General features: G+C 44.8%; 1 protein-coding gene and 1 non-coding gene across 4 annotated transcripts in view; both read right to left on the bottom strand.

Annotated features, from left to right (window-relative positions):
- Positions 1 to 11514, bottom strand: part of atg16l1 (ATG16 autophagy related 16-like 1 (S. cerevisiae)) — a 40455-nt gene extending 28941 nt beyond the window's left edge. For 2 of the 3 annotated variants that reach the window (XM_078209147.1, XM_078209148.1), the window contains exons 1-5: positions 11314 to 11514; positions 7192 to 7285; positions 3580 to 3682; positions 2510 to 2583; positions 1666 to 1917 (exon numbers count right to left, since the gene is read on the bottom strand). In XM_078209147.1, the coding sequence (XP_078065273.1) occupies positions 1666 to 1917; positions 2510 to 2583; positions 3580 to 3682; positions 7192 to 7285; positions 11314 to 11413 (623 nt within the window). In that variant the 5' untranslated portion in view covers positions 11414 to 11514. The remainder of the gene's footprint in view (positions 1 to 1665; positions 1918 to 2509; positions 2584 to 3579; positions 3683 to 7191; positions 7286 to 11313) is intronic. The other variant, XM_078209149.1, reaches the window with a different exon arrangement.
- Positions 11515 to 12122: 608 nt separating this feature from the next.
- Positions 12123 to 12322, bottom strand: LOC144491902 (U2 spliceosomal RNA). Its single transcript, XR_013497504.1, has one exon. It is a non-coding gene; the product is annotated as a U2 spliceosomal RNA (small nuclear RNA).
- Positions 12323 to 14861: the final 2539 nt, after the last annotated feature.

The following is a 14861-nucleotide window of genomic DNA, read 5'->3' as shown; positions in this document are numbered from 1 at the left end:
GAGCCATACCAAGCTGTGATACAACCAGAAAGAATGCTTTCTATGGTGCATTTGTAGAAGTTGGTGACAGTTGTAGCAGACATGCTGAATTTGCTTAAATGAGATGATTGGCTCGAGGTGCGGCTACTTCAGGAACATAAGTCTTCAGCACTGTTGCTGGAATGTTGTCAGGGCACATAGAGTTGCAGTAACCAGTGCCTTCAGCCATTTCTTGATATCACATACAGTGAATTGAATAGGCTGAAGATTGACATCTGCGATGCTGGGGACCCAAGGTGGAGGCATTTGGCACTTCTGGCCGAAGGTGGCTGCAAATGCTTCAGCCTTGTTCAAAAAAGAGAGGTCAAATCAATTCCTAACTTGACACTAAAGCAAACCAAGACATGACCTCAGCTGTAATCTTTATATTAGAGTCCCATGCTGTCTTTTTGATTACCAAGGATGAATTTTTTATGATAAAACCATGAATATAGGTCAGTTCAAGTACACCTCGTAGCACGGTTGAGGAACAGCTGATTTCCTCTTCCAGAGCCTAAATACAGCACAGAACCAGTTCAAGTAATTGCCCACAGAGGCCAGCACAGTAACAGTAAAGATGCCAACTTACCCTTGCAATGCCTTTAGAGATTACTACTTAATTCGGACCTTATCATTCAAATTCTTGAAACCCAGAAAGTGGCTTTGATTTTTGTATGTACTTTACATTTACAAGCAGTTTTTATTCCTAACTCTCACTGTCCGTCTTATGGTGAAAATAACACAATTGCGAGAAAAATGAAGGACACTACTGCAGCGCCTTGGTGTCATTGGTGCACAGAGCTTGATAGCTAACATCTGGAACATCACCATGTGAGAACTCATTCATGTGATACTCACATACATAGTAAAGCACCAATCTACAAAGCCAACCAGTTGAATGCGAAGAATGCCTACACAGTTTGTATGTGCGGCCTCAATGACATGGAGATGTGGCAGTATACAAAGCTGTATACAATGGCCAGATACCACTGTTTCCATGGATGCTATCAGTCCCAAACAGCACGTGGTCCAGATTTAGACCAATGTCAAAAAAAGTTTCATTTAGCTTTATATCAGTGGGACAATCTAACACCATCCCAAACTTCCTGCAATCAAAAGACATGAACAAATATGGCCTTAACAGGCACATCTGTCCAATGATGAAAGATTTTGGAGTGGCTCCCAGATATCACCCCTAACACGGTAAAGGACTCGACACATAGCAAACATAGTAGCGCAGTGGCTTATTATACTGGATCAGGTCAGGAGATATGAAAGTTAATTCAATAAATCTGGTTATTTCTGCATTAGATAAGAAAAAAAGCCATGAAAACTGCCAGAAGTGATTCACTGGCATCATGGAACCCACTATTTGACCTCATATGGCTGACAGGTGACTTGAGATTACACAGTTGACTCTTGTGCAAGCCAATGCGGAGCACATTAAGTATTTGTTCAAGGCAGACAGGGTGCCAGAGTGAATTAAGGATAACTAATAACTGCAGTCTTGTCAGCACTGCCCATAATCGGAGAACAAATTGACTAAAAAGGCCAGCCTGTGTCACATACCCTTGGTGCTGACGACAGCCGGTGGAATGACATTTATCCTGTGCAGAAAGCCACAAGCTCTAACAGACTAAAGCGTACCAGGTATCCTTCTCATTTTCTGCGTTTAACCGATTAGCCTCCTGTGCTTTCTCAGCCATCCACCGCGAGATTAGCTCTCTGTTTTCATCAGAGGTTTTCCGCAGCTTCTCCTCAAGAGCAGTGAAGGTGATCTGGAGGGCATCATATTCATCCTTCAGAGTCTGATTGGCTTGCTCCAACTCCTGGAGCTTGTTCCGCAGCTCCTGGCACTCGCTACTCAGCTGCTGTATTTGCTTCTCATATTCCATCATCCTTAAAATGAAAGAACAAAAAGGCTAGGCAGATTAAAGCTGATGATACAAAAGCTTTAAGATGGCAAATAGGCAGGGAAGCAAGTTTTCGGTCCTAAGGTGCCATCCCATCTTCTTTATATTATCCCACGGTCCTTACCTACCCAACACCCCCAGTTACCTTCAAAGACTCGGTGTGCTCAACACCTTTCTCTCCTCTGGATGGTGGCTGGGATGTGTTGGAACTATTGTTTCTCATCTCTAGTGTTTCACTGGTTAATTCAGTGAGTGGCCAAATCACACAGAGCACGAGGCCCTGTGGTCAATTCGCAGTCACAGCCAAGTTATCTGAGCTCAGACATGACAGCAGCTGATCCCAACATCCAATACTGGGGAAGGTAATCAAATCTCTCAGTGTCTGAGTTCCAGATCCAGAACGAGGCCCAATGTAAAGTTAATGCATGACTGCTGTCACACATCAAGATCAGGTTTAGACATCTTGCTTGTGATACAAAAATGGCACACCGGCACTCATACTCAAATAGGGAACAGAAAAGTCTCAGAATTGGGTAAAGGGTAGGGGAATATCTGGACTCTAGTTGGTTGCCACTTACTTTGCTTCATTTGAATGGATCTCTTTGTCCTTTTGCTGAAGTTGGCTGTTGAGTTCAATCACATTCTGGGCAAGCTGAAGAAAGAACAAAAATACTCGGTGAATATAAATTCTCCTCTCACCACACATACACCAAGAAGTCTAACCAAAGGCCATTCAAACTAGCAACTTGTAATTTTTACAAGTGTTGTGACTGGTACAGGCATTTAATTACAAATTTTTAAACTATATTTTTAAAAATGAACAGAGCTGCTTTAATTGATCAACAACATATTCCATAGAGTCCCTACAGTGCAGCAACTCTTCAAAAGAGCATCTTACCCAGGCTCACTTCCCCAATCCCTGTAACACCGCACATTTAATATGGCTAATCCACCTAACCGACATCTTTGGACGCTAAGGGGCAATTCAGTTTGGCCAATCCACCTAACCTGCACATACTGGACTGTGGGAGGAAACTGGACACCTAGAGGAAATCCACCCAGACAAGGGGAGAACATGCAAATCCTACACAGCCAGCCACTAAAACACCACACAGCGAAAGTGAAACAGCTACAATTTGAAAGTGGGAGAAGGTTTCTCCAATGCTACGCCATTCCACCCTCAAATTTACCCAAGAGCTGACGTCCTCGCAATTCAACGACAAAAAACCTCACAGCTTCCTAAGAATTCTCTGCTTTACAAGGCCTCCCGCTGCAACTAAATTTACCTTAGAAAACTACAGGCCTGCTACAAAGGAGATTCATCTGTTTCCAAACTATGCGTGTTTACGATACTGTGTGAGATTTTAATCTCCGGACAAATCTGTGTCAATAATCTTGTTTTAAATTTACTAAAAGCTTACTGTTGGAAATTATTTAAATCGGGACACGCCACTTTCGAGAGCAAGGCACCGCACTAACTTCACATGTGAAATACTTTGATCATGGACAATAAGAAAACACAAACTCTGCGCCTTTAAAAAAATCCTTACATGGATCATTTCAAGGAGCTACACCAAAAGATTCAAGGACTAGTGTAGTCCACAATAGGAGCTGCATTAAAGTGGGACAGATATACACACACACACACCTCACCACGCTTCTTGTGGAGTTCCGTGAGCTCTTCCTGGTGACGGATCCGCATTTGGGCAATTTCATGTGTCGTCTCGTTCCGTGCTCCATCGGAGGCTGGGCTGGAGTACCAAGGAAACAACAAGAGAACACAAACTTTAATTTGGAACAAAAAAGGAGCATAAATTTGCTGTGGCACATTTCTTTCTAACCCACTTAAACATACCAATTCCTATTGGGGCACAAGATTGATATGTGCTGTAAGAGCCAAGATAGTTGTCACCAACAGGGAGTGGGTTATGGGTGAGGGTCAGCATCACAATCTGTCCTGTCCTCTCCCAACATCCATAGAGATGCATTCCTCGGTATTGTTAAGCAAGGAAGGAGTAGGAAACCTCTCCAATTTCTCCGCACTCCTCCAAGGGCTGGAGAATGATAGCATGTCAGTGCTCCCTATAGGTTGAAATTACTCGATGTGGTATGGCCCAGGGACCAAACTTTCATTCTTTCTATTCTCTGTGGCCAACTTCACTAACAGAAACAGCACACTTTAAAGTTAAATCAGAATTGCAGTGAAATAATTTATCACGTTGGCTGCTTTCTAGGCGTCCTCCACCTGAATGAAGAGTAACCACAGGAAACACCCAATGTTTGGTCATTCTCTGCCAAAGCACTTTTGACCTTCGTTAAACAAATTTATCCTCATTTAACAACCAAAGTGAACAGCCGAGGCCCACAGCTAATCTAAACAGGAGGAGCAATGAGACATCAGCAAGTCTGGGCTTCTGAAAGCCGTAAGAGTTTTAACAACACCAGGTTAAAGTCCAAAAGGTTCATTTGGTAGCAAATACTTTCGGATTCGCATTTGGGCAATTTAGTGTGTCGTCTCGTTCCGTGATCCATTGGAGGCTGGGCTAGAGGCTGTTTGTTCCAACAGATTTAGAGTAAAGCTTGTGAATAAAGGGGGTGGGGGTGGTGATAGAGTAGAGATAACAGTTGCAGAACAGTTATACCATTGTTAAACCTATTTCCAATGTAGTCTCAAAAATTTACAACATCTATTTCAAAGGGAAACTCCCCAAAGCACCTCACAGGAGTGCAATCAGACACGAGTTATAGAAAATGATTTATGGATTGGTGAACGACCTTGATCAAAGAAGGAGATTTTGAGGATCTTAAGAGACAGGCTGAACAATGGAGAGATTTAAGAAGGGAATTCCAGACCTTAGGACCTAGACATCTGAAGATACTGCTTTTAAACGCGGAGCAAAAGAACTAGGTGGAATGCACAAGAGCAAAGGTTAGAGGAATGCAGAACTCCTGGGCTGCATAAGGTTAGAAAGACAAAGAAATACAATGTCTTGGGCGGGTGGGGGGGGGGGGGTGTTCAAATCATGATGTTGGTGGATTGGAACCCAATGAGTACAGGGATGATGGATGAACAAGACTTGGCGTGGATTAGAATAGGGGCAGCAATATTTTAGATGGGCTCAAATTTATGGAAGGTGAGAGTGAGTATCATCTGCAAGATGCACTGCAGCAACTTGCTAAGGATCCCTCAACAAAACTTCCAAACTCATGACCTTTGCCACATAGAAGGACAAGGGCAACAGACGGGTTTCCCTCCAAGCCATGCACCATTGTGACCTGGAACTACATTCTCCCTCCCTTCACGTTTGCTGAGTCAGATTCTTGGTACTCTCTCTAATACTGCCTGGGCCTAAACTACATGGACTGCAGCGGTTCAAGAAAGTGTTTTACCACGATCTTCTGTAGGGCAATTAGCAATGGACAATAAATGCTGGCCTGTCAGCAATGCTCTCACCTCATGAATAAATAAAAAACATTCAGAAAATACCTATTGTATTTCAACAGCACAGAGGAAGGTGTGCGTGTGAGGGGAACACACAGGGAAAATGGCTATTGGGTCCAATGTCCACGTTAGTGACAATGTTTTATCAGACATGATCTACTCAAATTCAATATTCCATCAGCTTCTCTTCTGGGGTTCTTCCTTCAGTATCAGTGCCCTCTTTGGGGTTCACTTTCCCCCCCTTTAGTAACAGTGTTCCCCTGGGGTTCACCCCCCTTTCAATAGAAGGGCCCCTCTGGGGTTCACTCCCTCCTTCAGCAGCAGTGTCCCCGAGGTCCGCTCCACATTTCAGCAGCAGTGACCCATGGGGTTCACTCCTCTCCCCCATCAGCAGCAACTACTCTCCCATCAGTTAGGTTCAGCTTCTCACCGGGCGAATGTCCTCATTACTATGTCTCCAACAATGTAACTGCAGCTGCGGAAAACTCCATCAACTCAACCAAAAGCACAATGATCAACGGTCGCCAGGAACTGAAGTACATCTCACTACGGTACAAACAGTAGATTGAATAGTGAGGTGCTTCACTGCAAGCAAGTCGTATTTAAGGCACCCATAGGTTTGGTTTGGAAAACAGAAATGGCACAGATTTTAGTGGCATTAATCAGCAGCCTGTCCATGTCTCTTCAAACAGTAAGAAGTTTAACAACACCAGGTTAAAGTCCAACAGGTTTATTTGGTAGCAAAAGCCACACAAGCTTTCGGAGCTGCAAGCCCCTTCTTCAGGTGAGTGGGAATTCTGTTCACAAACAGAGCATATAAAGACACAGACTCAATTTACATGAATAATGGTTGGAATGCGAATACTTACAACTAATCAAGTCTTTAAGAAACAAAACAATGTGAATGGAGAGAGCATCAAGACAGGCTAAAAAGATGTGTATTGTCTCCAGACAAGACAGCCAGTGAAACTCTGTGGGGGTTACAGATAGTGTGACATGAACCCAATATCCCAATCCCAATATTGGGTTCATGTCACACTATCTGTAACCCCCACAGAGTTTCACTGGCTGTCTTGTCTGGAGACAATACACATCTTTTTAGCCTGTCTTGATGCTCTCTCCACTCACATTGTTTTGTTTCTTAAAAGACTTGATTAGTTGTAAGTATTCGCATTCCAACCATTATTCATGTAAATTGAGTCTGTGTCTTTATATGCTCTGTTTGTGAACAGAATTCCCACTCACCTGAAGAAGGGGCTTGCAGCTCCGAAAGCTTGTGTGGCTTTTGCTACCAAATAAACCTGTTGGACTTTAACCTGGTGTTGTTAAACTTCTTACTGTGTTTACCCCAGTCCAACGCCGGCATCTCCACATCTTCTAACAGTGCCAATGCCACTTTCATATGACATTGGCAATACCCAGGATGGGTGTCACCATTTGACAGGAAGGATGCTAAAGACCTTAGAAAAGGTACACAGGAGAGTATCAGAATGTAATCAAGGATGAAGTAATAGAGAGGCTAGAGAAGCTGGTTGTTCGCCTTCGAGTAGAGAAAATTAAGGGGAAGTGCAACATGGATGTCCAAAATTATATGAAGTTTTGACAGTGTAAATAAAGATAAACTGTTTCCATTGGCAGGAGGGTGCCAGTAATTAGCACGAGATAAGAGAAGAGAAAGGCAGAATTATTTTACAGTCAACAAATTGTAATGATCTGGAACACACTGTCTGAAGGAATTCTGATACAATCTGTTGGGGGCTAAGCAGCAGTCAGGGGGACAGTAAACAGAAAAAGTGAGCACTTACACGTGCTACGTACCTAACATCTTGTCTGTTGTGAAGGTCATACTTCTCCCCCTGAAACCTCTCGGCCAGGACAGTCTGTAGGTCTGACTTCTCCAAAAGCTTATTGTCTGCGAAGACAGAACATTAAATGGTGAACACATTCACACACACTACAAAAAGCAAATCCAGCAGATGCTGAAAATACTCAGCAGGGCAGGCAATGCTTGAGAAAAATATAGTTATCGTTCAAGTCAATGAAGAAAGATCAAAAAAAGGAAAGTTTTATTAACATATTTCTCTTTACGACTTCACTTGGGCAAGATGGGCTCATCAAGGTATTGAGGAATGAAACACTTCCCATTTCATGCCAGTTTCAAGCAGTCCCGGTGTCCCCATAAGGAACTGGGTTTATATTGTCCACATATAGTTCATTCAGGAAGCTTAGAGTCCACAGGCAGCATTCTTTCCAACCATTTAAGTGCGGTAATAGCTGAATGAATTGCTGGGTGAACATTAATTACAGAAGGGACATTAGACCGGGTGAGGGAATGCTGACCAAGAGGACACCATTTTGATTCGATTTACATTTCAATTTAAAACCAGTTTGGGAGGAAGATGGAAAGCTCTTGTTCGTGTTTCCGTGGGAATGAGCTTGCCTGACCCACAATTCAAATTAACTTGGAAGGGTAAAGCTTCTCAAAAATTTATGCCAACAAGTGAAACTAGCATTGCATACAGTTACTTGACAGTGGCAACACAAGTGGGGATTTCCATGAACAGGAATCCACCATCAAGCCAAAGAGACATCCTGCCTACCACATAGGAGTAATATGGTATATGAATATCAGTGTTGGTGTGATGCCAGGTGTGTAGGCTGTGTGCACTAACAACTGGTGGATCATGTCAAACAGCACACCGCTTTGGCTGTTCACGATAGGCAAAATACTGACTGTACTTAACTAACCTGTGCTTTTTAAAATTCGTTCATAGAGTGTGGGCATCACTAGCTGGGCCAGGATTTATTGCCCAGCCCTAATAGCCCTTGAACCGAGGACATTTAAGAGTCAACTACATTGCTGTGGAATCTATCTACCTCTGCCTTAAAATTATTCAATTACCCTGTCACCACTGTTCTGTGGGGAAGAGAGTTCTAAAAGAAATAAGCAGAGTCAGTTTTTGCATCCAGGAAGGAGGTAGGCTGGTTAGCCATTGTGCAGCACTGAGTGGGGGCCAACAAGGACACTTTCAGTCCATTTTGGTATTTAACCCCTCACAGGAGCAGTAATTCTCACCCCATATTCCTGCTCTGTTTCCATCTCCTAAGCTGTAAATACTACTTCCACGAGACTCATCTGCATCACTATGTTTCACTGTATTGTTTCCTAATTCAATATTTTATGATTCAAGGGCCCAATTTCAAATAGACTGGCAAGCACAGACCCCTCCATCTAAATCATAATACTATTTCCTATTTGTATGCTGCATGTAAATAGTAATTTAACAATGCTTGTATGAAAACAGGCAAGTACTTTCACGTTGCACTCAGCATTTCTCCACCTGTATACATTGCCCAAGTACTCGGTGCCTTGAGCCTGCTTTGCCATTCAATATGATCATGACTGATCTGACTGTAACCTCAACCCCATATAGCCTTCCACCCCTTGTTCATCAAGATTCCAACTAACTCTGTCTTAAAAATAAACAAATATTGTGCTTTTGCTGCCTTTTGGGAAGACAAAAGAACACACTGTCCAGCACGCGTGGTGATGGCACTCTGTTCCTACTTGCACATTATCTTGGAGACAAGATGCAGACTCTACAGATTTCTTCGGACTCCTATCAGAGGATCTGTTCTACATTAACTTGCTCCAAAGGTTTAAGGTGAAAGGGGAGAGATACAAAAGTTTCAGAGGGGCAATTTTTTCCACACAGAGGGTTGATTGATTGATTGTTGATTGATTGCCTGCTTTTAACCTTCATAGAATCCCAACAGTGCAGAAGGAGGCCATTCAGCCCATCGAGTCTGCACCGACCACAATCCCACCCAGGCCCTACCCCCACATATTTTACCCGCTAATCCCTCTAACCTACGCATCTCAGGAGTCTAAGGGGCAATTTTTAACCTGGCCAATCAACCTAACCCGCACATCTTTGGACTGTGGGAGGAAACCGGAGCACCCGGAGGAAACCCACGCAGACACGAAGAGAATGTGCAAACTCCACACAGACAGTGACCCGAGCCGGGAATCGAACCCGGGACCCTGGAGCTGTGAAGCAGCAGTGCTAACCACTGTGCTACCGTGCCGCCCCATGATAGTATTGTAAGATTTATGTTGGCAATGGAAAAAGACAAAGAGCAATCTGGAGTGAAAATATTTAGTTCAATGGTTCAAGGGCTATTAGGGCTGGGCAATAAATCCTGGCCCAGCTAGTGATGCCCACACTCTATGAACAAATTTTAAAAAGCACAGGTTAGTTAAGTACAGTCAGTATTTTGCCTATCGTGAACAGCCAAAGTGGTGTGCTGTTTGACATGATCCACCAGTTGTTGGTGCACACAGCCTACACACCTGGCATCACACCAACACTGATATTCATATACCATATTACTCCTATGTGGTAGGCAGGATGTCTCTTTGGCTTGATGGTGGATTCCTGTTCATGGGTACTCAATGGGTGGTAGGTGTCTCGAACAAGCTGCCAGAGGTAGTAGTAGAGGCGGGTACAATTTTGTCTTTTAAAAAACATTTAGATAGTTACATGGGTAAGATGGGTATAGAGGGATATGGGCCAAATGCAGGCAATTGGGATTTACTTAGGGGTTTAAAAAAAAATGGACGGCATGGACAAGTTGGGCCGAAGGGCCTGTTTCCATGCTGTAAACCTCTATGACTCTATCCCTGGCTCTCTGAACCACAGACTTCCATCTTCCTACAGTTCACAGATCTTTAAAACAAGTGCTGCATGTCAACTAACCAAACCTCCTAATTTACCGAATCTTCCTTTTTTTCACTTTAGTAGTTTTTAGAATGATAGAATGATTACAGCAGAGGAGGTGGTCATTCAGCCCATCACATATATTCCAGCTTCGAAGAGCAATTTAGCTAGTTGCACTCCCTGCCTTTTCCGTGTAGCCTGTCCGGACCTTGAAGCCCTGTAACTTTTCTCTTTTAGGCTGCTTATCCAATACCCTTTCGAAAGGCATGCTTAATCCTTCATCACACTCTCAAACCCTGATAGGTTCTCAGCCCGCTGAAATTTGTCCTCTTCCAACTAAATATTTTCACTCCAGATTGCTCTTTGTCTTTTTCCATTGCCAACATAAATCTTACAATACTATCATCTCTGTTCCCTAAATTTTCCTCTACTCACCCCTGACCCACCTCATTCCCCAGACAGAACCAGATTCAGCAATACCTCCTTCCTTATCTAGTTGGCAACAGTTTGATCTAAAAAATTCTCCTGAATGCACCCTTCAGAAACTGCCCCTGCCACTCCCCCAATATTATACCATTACCATCCCAGTCAATATGAGGATAATGAAATGATTTTCACTCTATGGGTTTTGCACCTTTCTGGAACTTCCTCTGTATCTTTCCCACTAGTAAATAATATTCACAGTACCAGACATAAACTTGCCAGTAGAAACATGGAAACTAGAAGCAGGAGTAGGCCATTCAGCCCCTCAAGCCTACTCCCCATTAATTTTGATCAGGGCTGATCATTGAATATCCTGATTCCCCCTTCCCCTCCATATCACTTGATCCCTTTAGCCCCAAGAGGTATATCTATTTTGAGATACAAGATTGTGGCCCACATTGCAGAATAACAGAGACCTGGCTCAGAAGAGGGCATTAAATGTCCCTGGACACAAAGTATTCAGGAGAAGAGGGAAGAAAGGATGGGGTGGCAGTTAAGGAGACAGAGAATGCCCCACTGGGTCAAGGATACAATCTATTTGGTTCGAGTGAAGAGGAAGGGGTGGATGGACACTGGGCCTTTCACCTGGTGCCCTGAGCCCGAGCTACAGCCACCCACACCCGGGGAATCCGTTAGGCCGGCACAAATCCAGAGTCAACCCCCAGGCCGCCTTTAGCTCGGCACTCTGGGGCCGGCTTCCCCCCCTCTCTCTCCCCGGGTCGGCTTTCACACTCACACGCCTGAATCAGCTCCTCGAAGGCCTGGCGCTGCAGGCGGTCTCGGAGCCGCAGCTGCTCGCTGATGTTTCTCCTCCATCCCTCCGCCGCCGCTGCCATCGCTTCACGGCTGCCTCAGGCCGCTCTCTCTGTCCCGCTGCCTCAGGCCCAGACCGCTCTCTCTGCCCCGCCCCGGGGCCGCGATGGTGCCGCTCACTCCCCCGGTTCCAGGGATGCTGCACATGCGCAGACGGAATCACGACTGCCAGTTATCAGCGCCGCCATGTTTGATAAAGGCAGCAGAGGGTCAGTCTCAACCCAATTGTCAGGGGGATTAGCCGGGTAAATACGTGGGGTTACGAGGATAAGACCGAGGTGGGATTGTTGTCACTGCAGGCTTGATGGGCTGAATGGACTCCTTTTGCACTGTAGCGATTCTATGACTGGCCTGACCCCTAACCCTCACCTTTGCCCCCAGCAACGAAGATCCCACCTTTGTGGGCACTTTCTCCTAAAGCGGATGGGCAAAAGCAGGAATTTTCCCGACGCTCCCTTGTGGATAAAAATCCAGGCTGTTGATGCTTAAAGTATAAGGTGCTTAAAGTAGAAGGTGCTTATGGAATTTGGCCCGAGAGAGAGAGAGAGCCAGGCTTACAGTGAGTGCCAGGCTAAGGGCGGCCTGGGGGGTGACTCTGGATCACACAATTCACCACTGCTTATTTTTTTAAAAATCCAATTCAATCAAATTAAGTCCAATTCAGAGTCTCAACAAGTTGAGACATTCCCGATCTAAGCTGACAAGACAGGGCTCTCACCTCCTGTCTTGGGCTTGATCTACATGATCCAAGCTGATTGGAGTAGGCATAGCTCCTCCTCCAAGGGCTTGATCTCATTTGCATCTTAGCCAAAAGGCCGAGATGCCACTTTTAAAAATTGCTTCAAATGAAGCTAAAATGTAACCTAATGACCTCAACCAAGTACAGCATGTCGATACTACACTTGATCTTGGCCAAAAGGCAGAGAAGCGATACAATTCACCACTGCTTATACTCCACATGAGCTCCCTCCCACTTAACTGACGTGATGCTACCTTTATCCAAATCCCATTAACACCTACTTTAAACATCAACAGAGATTCCCCTTAATTATACCAATCGGATTAGGGGGCCAACCAGGCTGACAAACTGTCCCTTATTTTAAGATGTGATGTGGAGATGCCGACATTGGACTGGGGTGGGCACAGTTAGAAGTCTCACAACCGCAGGTTAAAGTCCAAGATCCCTCTGAAAGCTCGTGATTCCAAATAAACCTGTTGGACTTTTAAAAAGTAAGCGCAAATTACTGCAGATGCTGGAATCTAAAACCAAAAGACAAAGGGTCATCTGGACTCGAAACGTCAGCTCTTTTCTCTCCTTACAGATGCTGTCAGACCTGCTGAGATTTTACAGCATTTTCTCTGTTGAATTTTAATCTTATTTTAAGGGATTGTCCCCTACTTTGTTTGTCCTGTGTCCTTTAAGTCTTTTTGTTCATTAGAATCAAAGAATCATAGAATCATAGAATCCCTACAGTGCAGAAGGAGGCCATTCGGCCCATCGAGTCTGCACCGACCACAATCCCACCCAGGCCCTACCCCCACATATTTTACCTGCTAATCCCTCTAACCTACGCATCTCAGGACTCTCAGGGGCAATTTTTAACCTGGCCAATCAACCTAACCTGCACATCTTTGGACTGTGGGAGGAAACCGGAGCACCCGGAGGAAACCCACGCAGACACGAGGAGAATGTGCAAACTCCACACAGACAGTGACCCAAGCCGGGATTCGAACCCGGGACCCTGGAGCTGTGAAGCAGCAGTGCTAACCACTGTGCTACCGTGCCGGTATTATTATTATTATTTCTAAGACAACCTGTGGGAAACTGAAATAAAAACAAAAAAATGTTGGAAGTACTCAGCAAATGTGGAGCAAAACATTTAACAGCCTGGATTTTTATCCACAAGGAAAATTCCTACTTTTGCCCATTCGCTTTAGGAGAAAGTGCCCACAAAGGTGGGATCTTGATTGCTGGGCCAAGGTGTGGGTTCGGGTCAGGCCAGTCATAGAATCGCTACAGTGCAGAAGGAGGCCATTCGGCTTACACCAACAACAATCCCACCCAAAGTCTTATCCCCATAACCCCACGTATTTACCCTGATAATCCCCTGACATTAAGGGGCAATTTGGAATGGCCAATCCACCCAACCTGCACATCTTTGGACTGTGGGAGGAAACCGGAGCACCCGGAGGAAACCCACACAGACACGGTGAGAAATGCAAACACTACACAGTTACCCGAGGATGGAATTGAACCTGGGTCTCTGGCGCTGTGAGGCAGCAACGCTAATCACTGTGCCAGTCAACCTGGAGGAAGTGCAGATGCCACAAGCTGCCAAATGCCCGTGGTGGGTTGTTTGAAAGGCCCACCTTGGTCCCAGTGAAAAAATAAACAAAGGCTCTCCAGCCCTCACTCCTCAAAGCCCCTCAATGCTACCTCATTCCTTCTCGCAATGCACAGCTCTGGCCTTCCATCTCTTCTGTCTCCTCATGCCCCATGCCAAGTTCTGTCCTTGCCTCCTCAGGCCCCTTATGCCCAACTCTGTCCTTCCACCCACCCCTAGGTCCCTTACATACCCTATGTCCCTCTACCCACCCCCTATGGCCCCTTATGCCAAGCTATGGCACTTCCAAGCCCATTGATCCACTGTATACTTTCTAGAACTAATGAACCCCGTGGTGTATAATGGAATGTATACAAAAAAGCTTTGAAAAAAGTAATCCATTAATAACTTTCTATGCTTGGAAAAAGTCTGAACTGTCGCAAATAAAAGTATCATCCAGATCTTTTAAAGTTTCAAATACCACAAACCCCTGAAACCACTTAATTTGTGCCAACAAATACTGTGAAATTAAGCACAGAGATCAGTGGGCCTGTGTTGTCAATCAGTGTTTCCATGGGAATGCAGACAATAGTGGTCCGGGCTCTCACTTGAAGTGTTTTGCTTTTGTAATACTGCGGGAAATTGAACCACTAGGTTTTACTTGTGAGCCTGTGCACTATGCCATGAGCCGTCAGGGGAAGTTACAGTCATCAGCACACATCCCACCTTCCCCCAACACCAACACCATCCTTTTGCAAATGTTAAAGTGCCCTTTATTTTATTTCAAATGAGTTGACTACCCTGGGGTCAGCATGACTCTGGTCCTAGTGGGTTCAAGGCCTACTCCAAGACACGAGCACAAAAAAAGCTTCCAGTTCAGTTCTATCATAGGTGCCATCTTTAGGATGAGACATTAAACCAAAGCATCATCCTTTGGGTGGATGTAAAAGATCCCATGGCCCTATTTCAAAAAAGAACAGAAAAGTTCTCCTTAATGCCCTACATAGAAACATAGAAACCCTACAGTGCAGAAGGAGGCCATTCGGCCCATCGAGTCTGCACCGACCACAATCCCACCCAGGCCCTACCCCCACATATTTTACCCGCTAATCCCTCTAACCTACGCATCCCAGGACTCTAAGGGACA

This window comes from Mustelus asterias, chromosome 3 (genome assembly GCF_964213995.1).
Source record: "Mustelus asterias chromosome 3, sMusAst1.hap1.1, whole genome shotgun sequence".
NCBI lineage: Eukaryota > Metazoa > Chordata > Chondrichthyes > Carcharhiniformes > Triakidae > Mustelus > Mustelus asterias.
The sequence above is the reverse complement of the archived record's forward strand: the minus strand, read 5'-3'. Positions and strand labels throughout refer to the sequence as shown.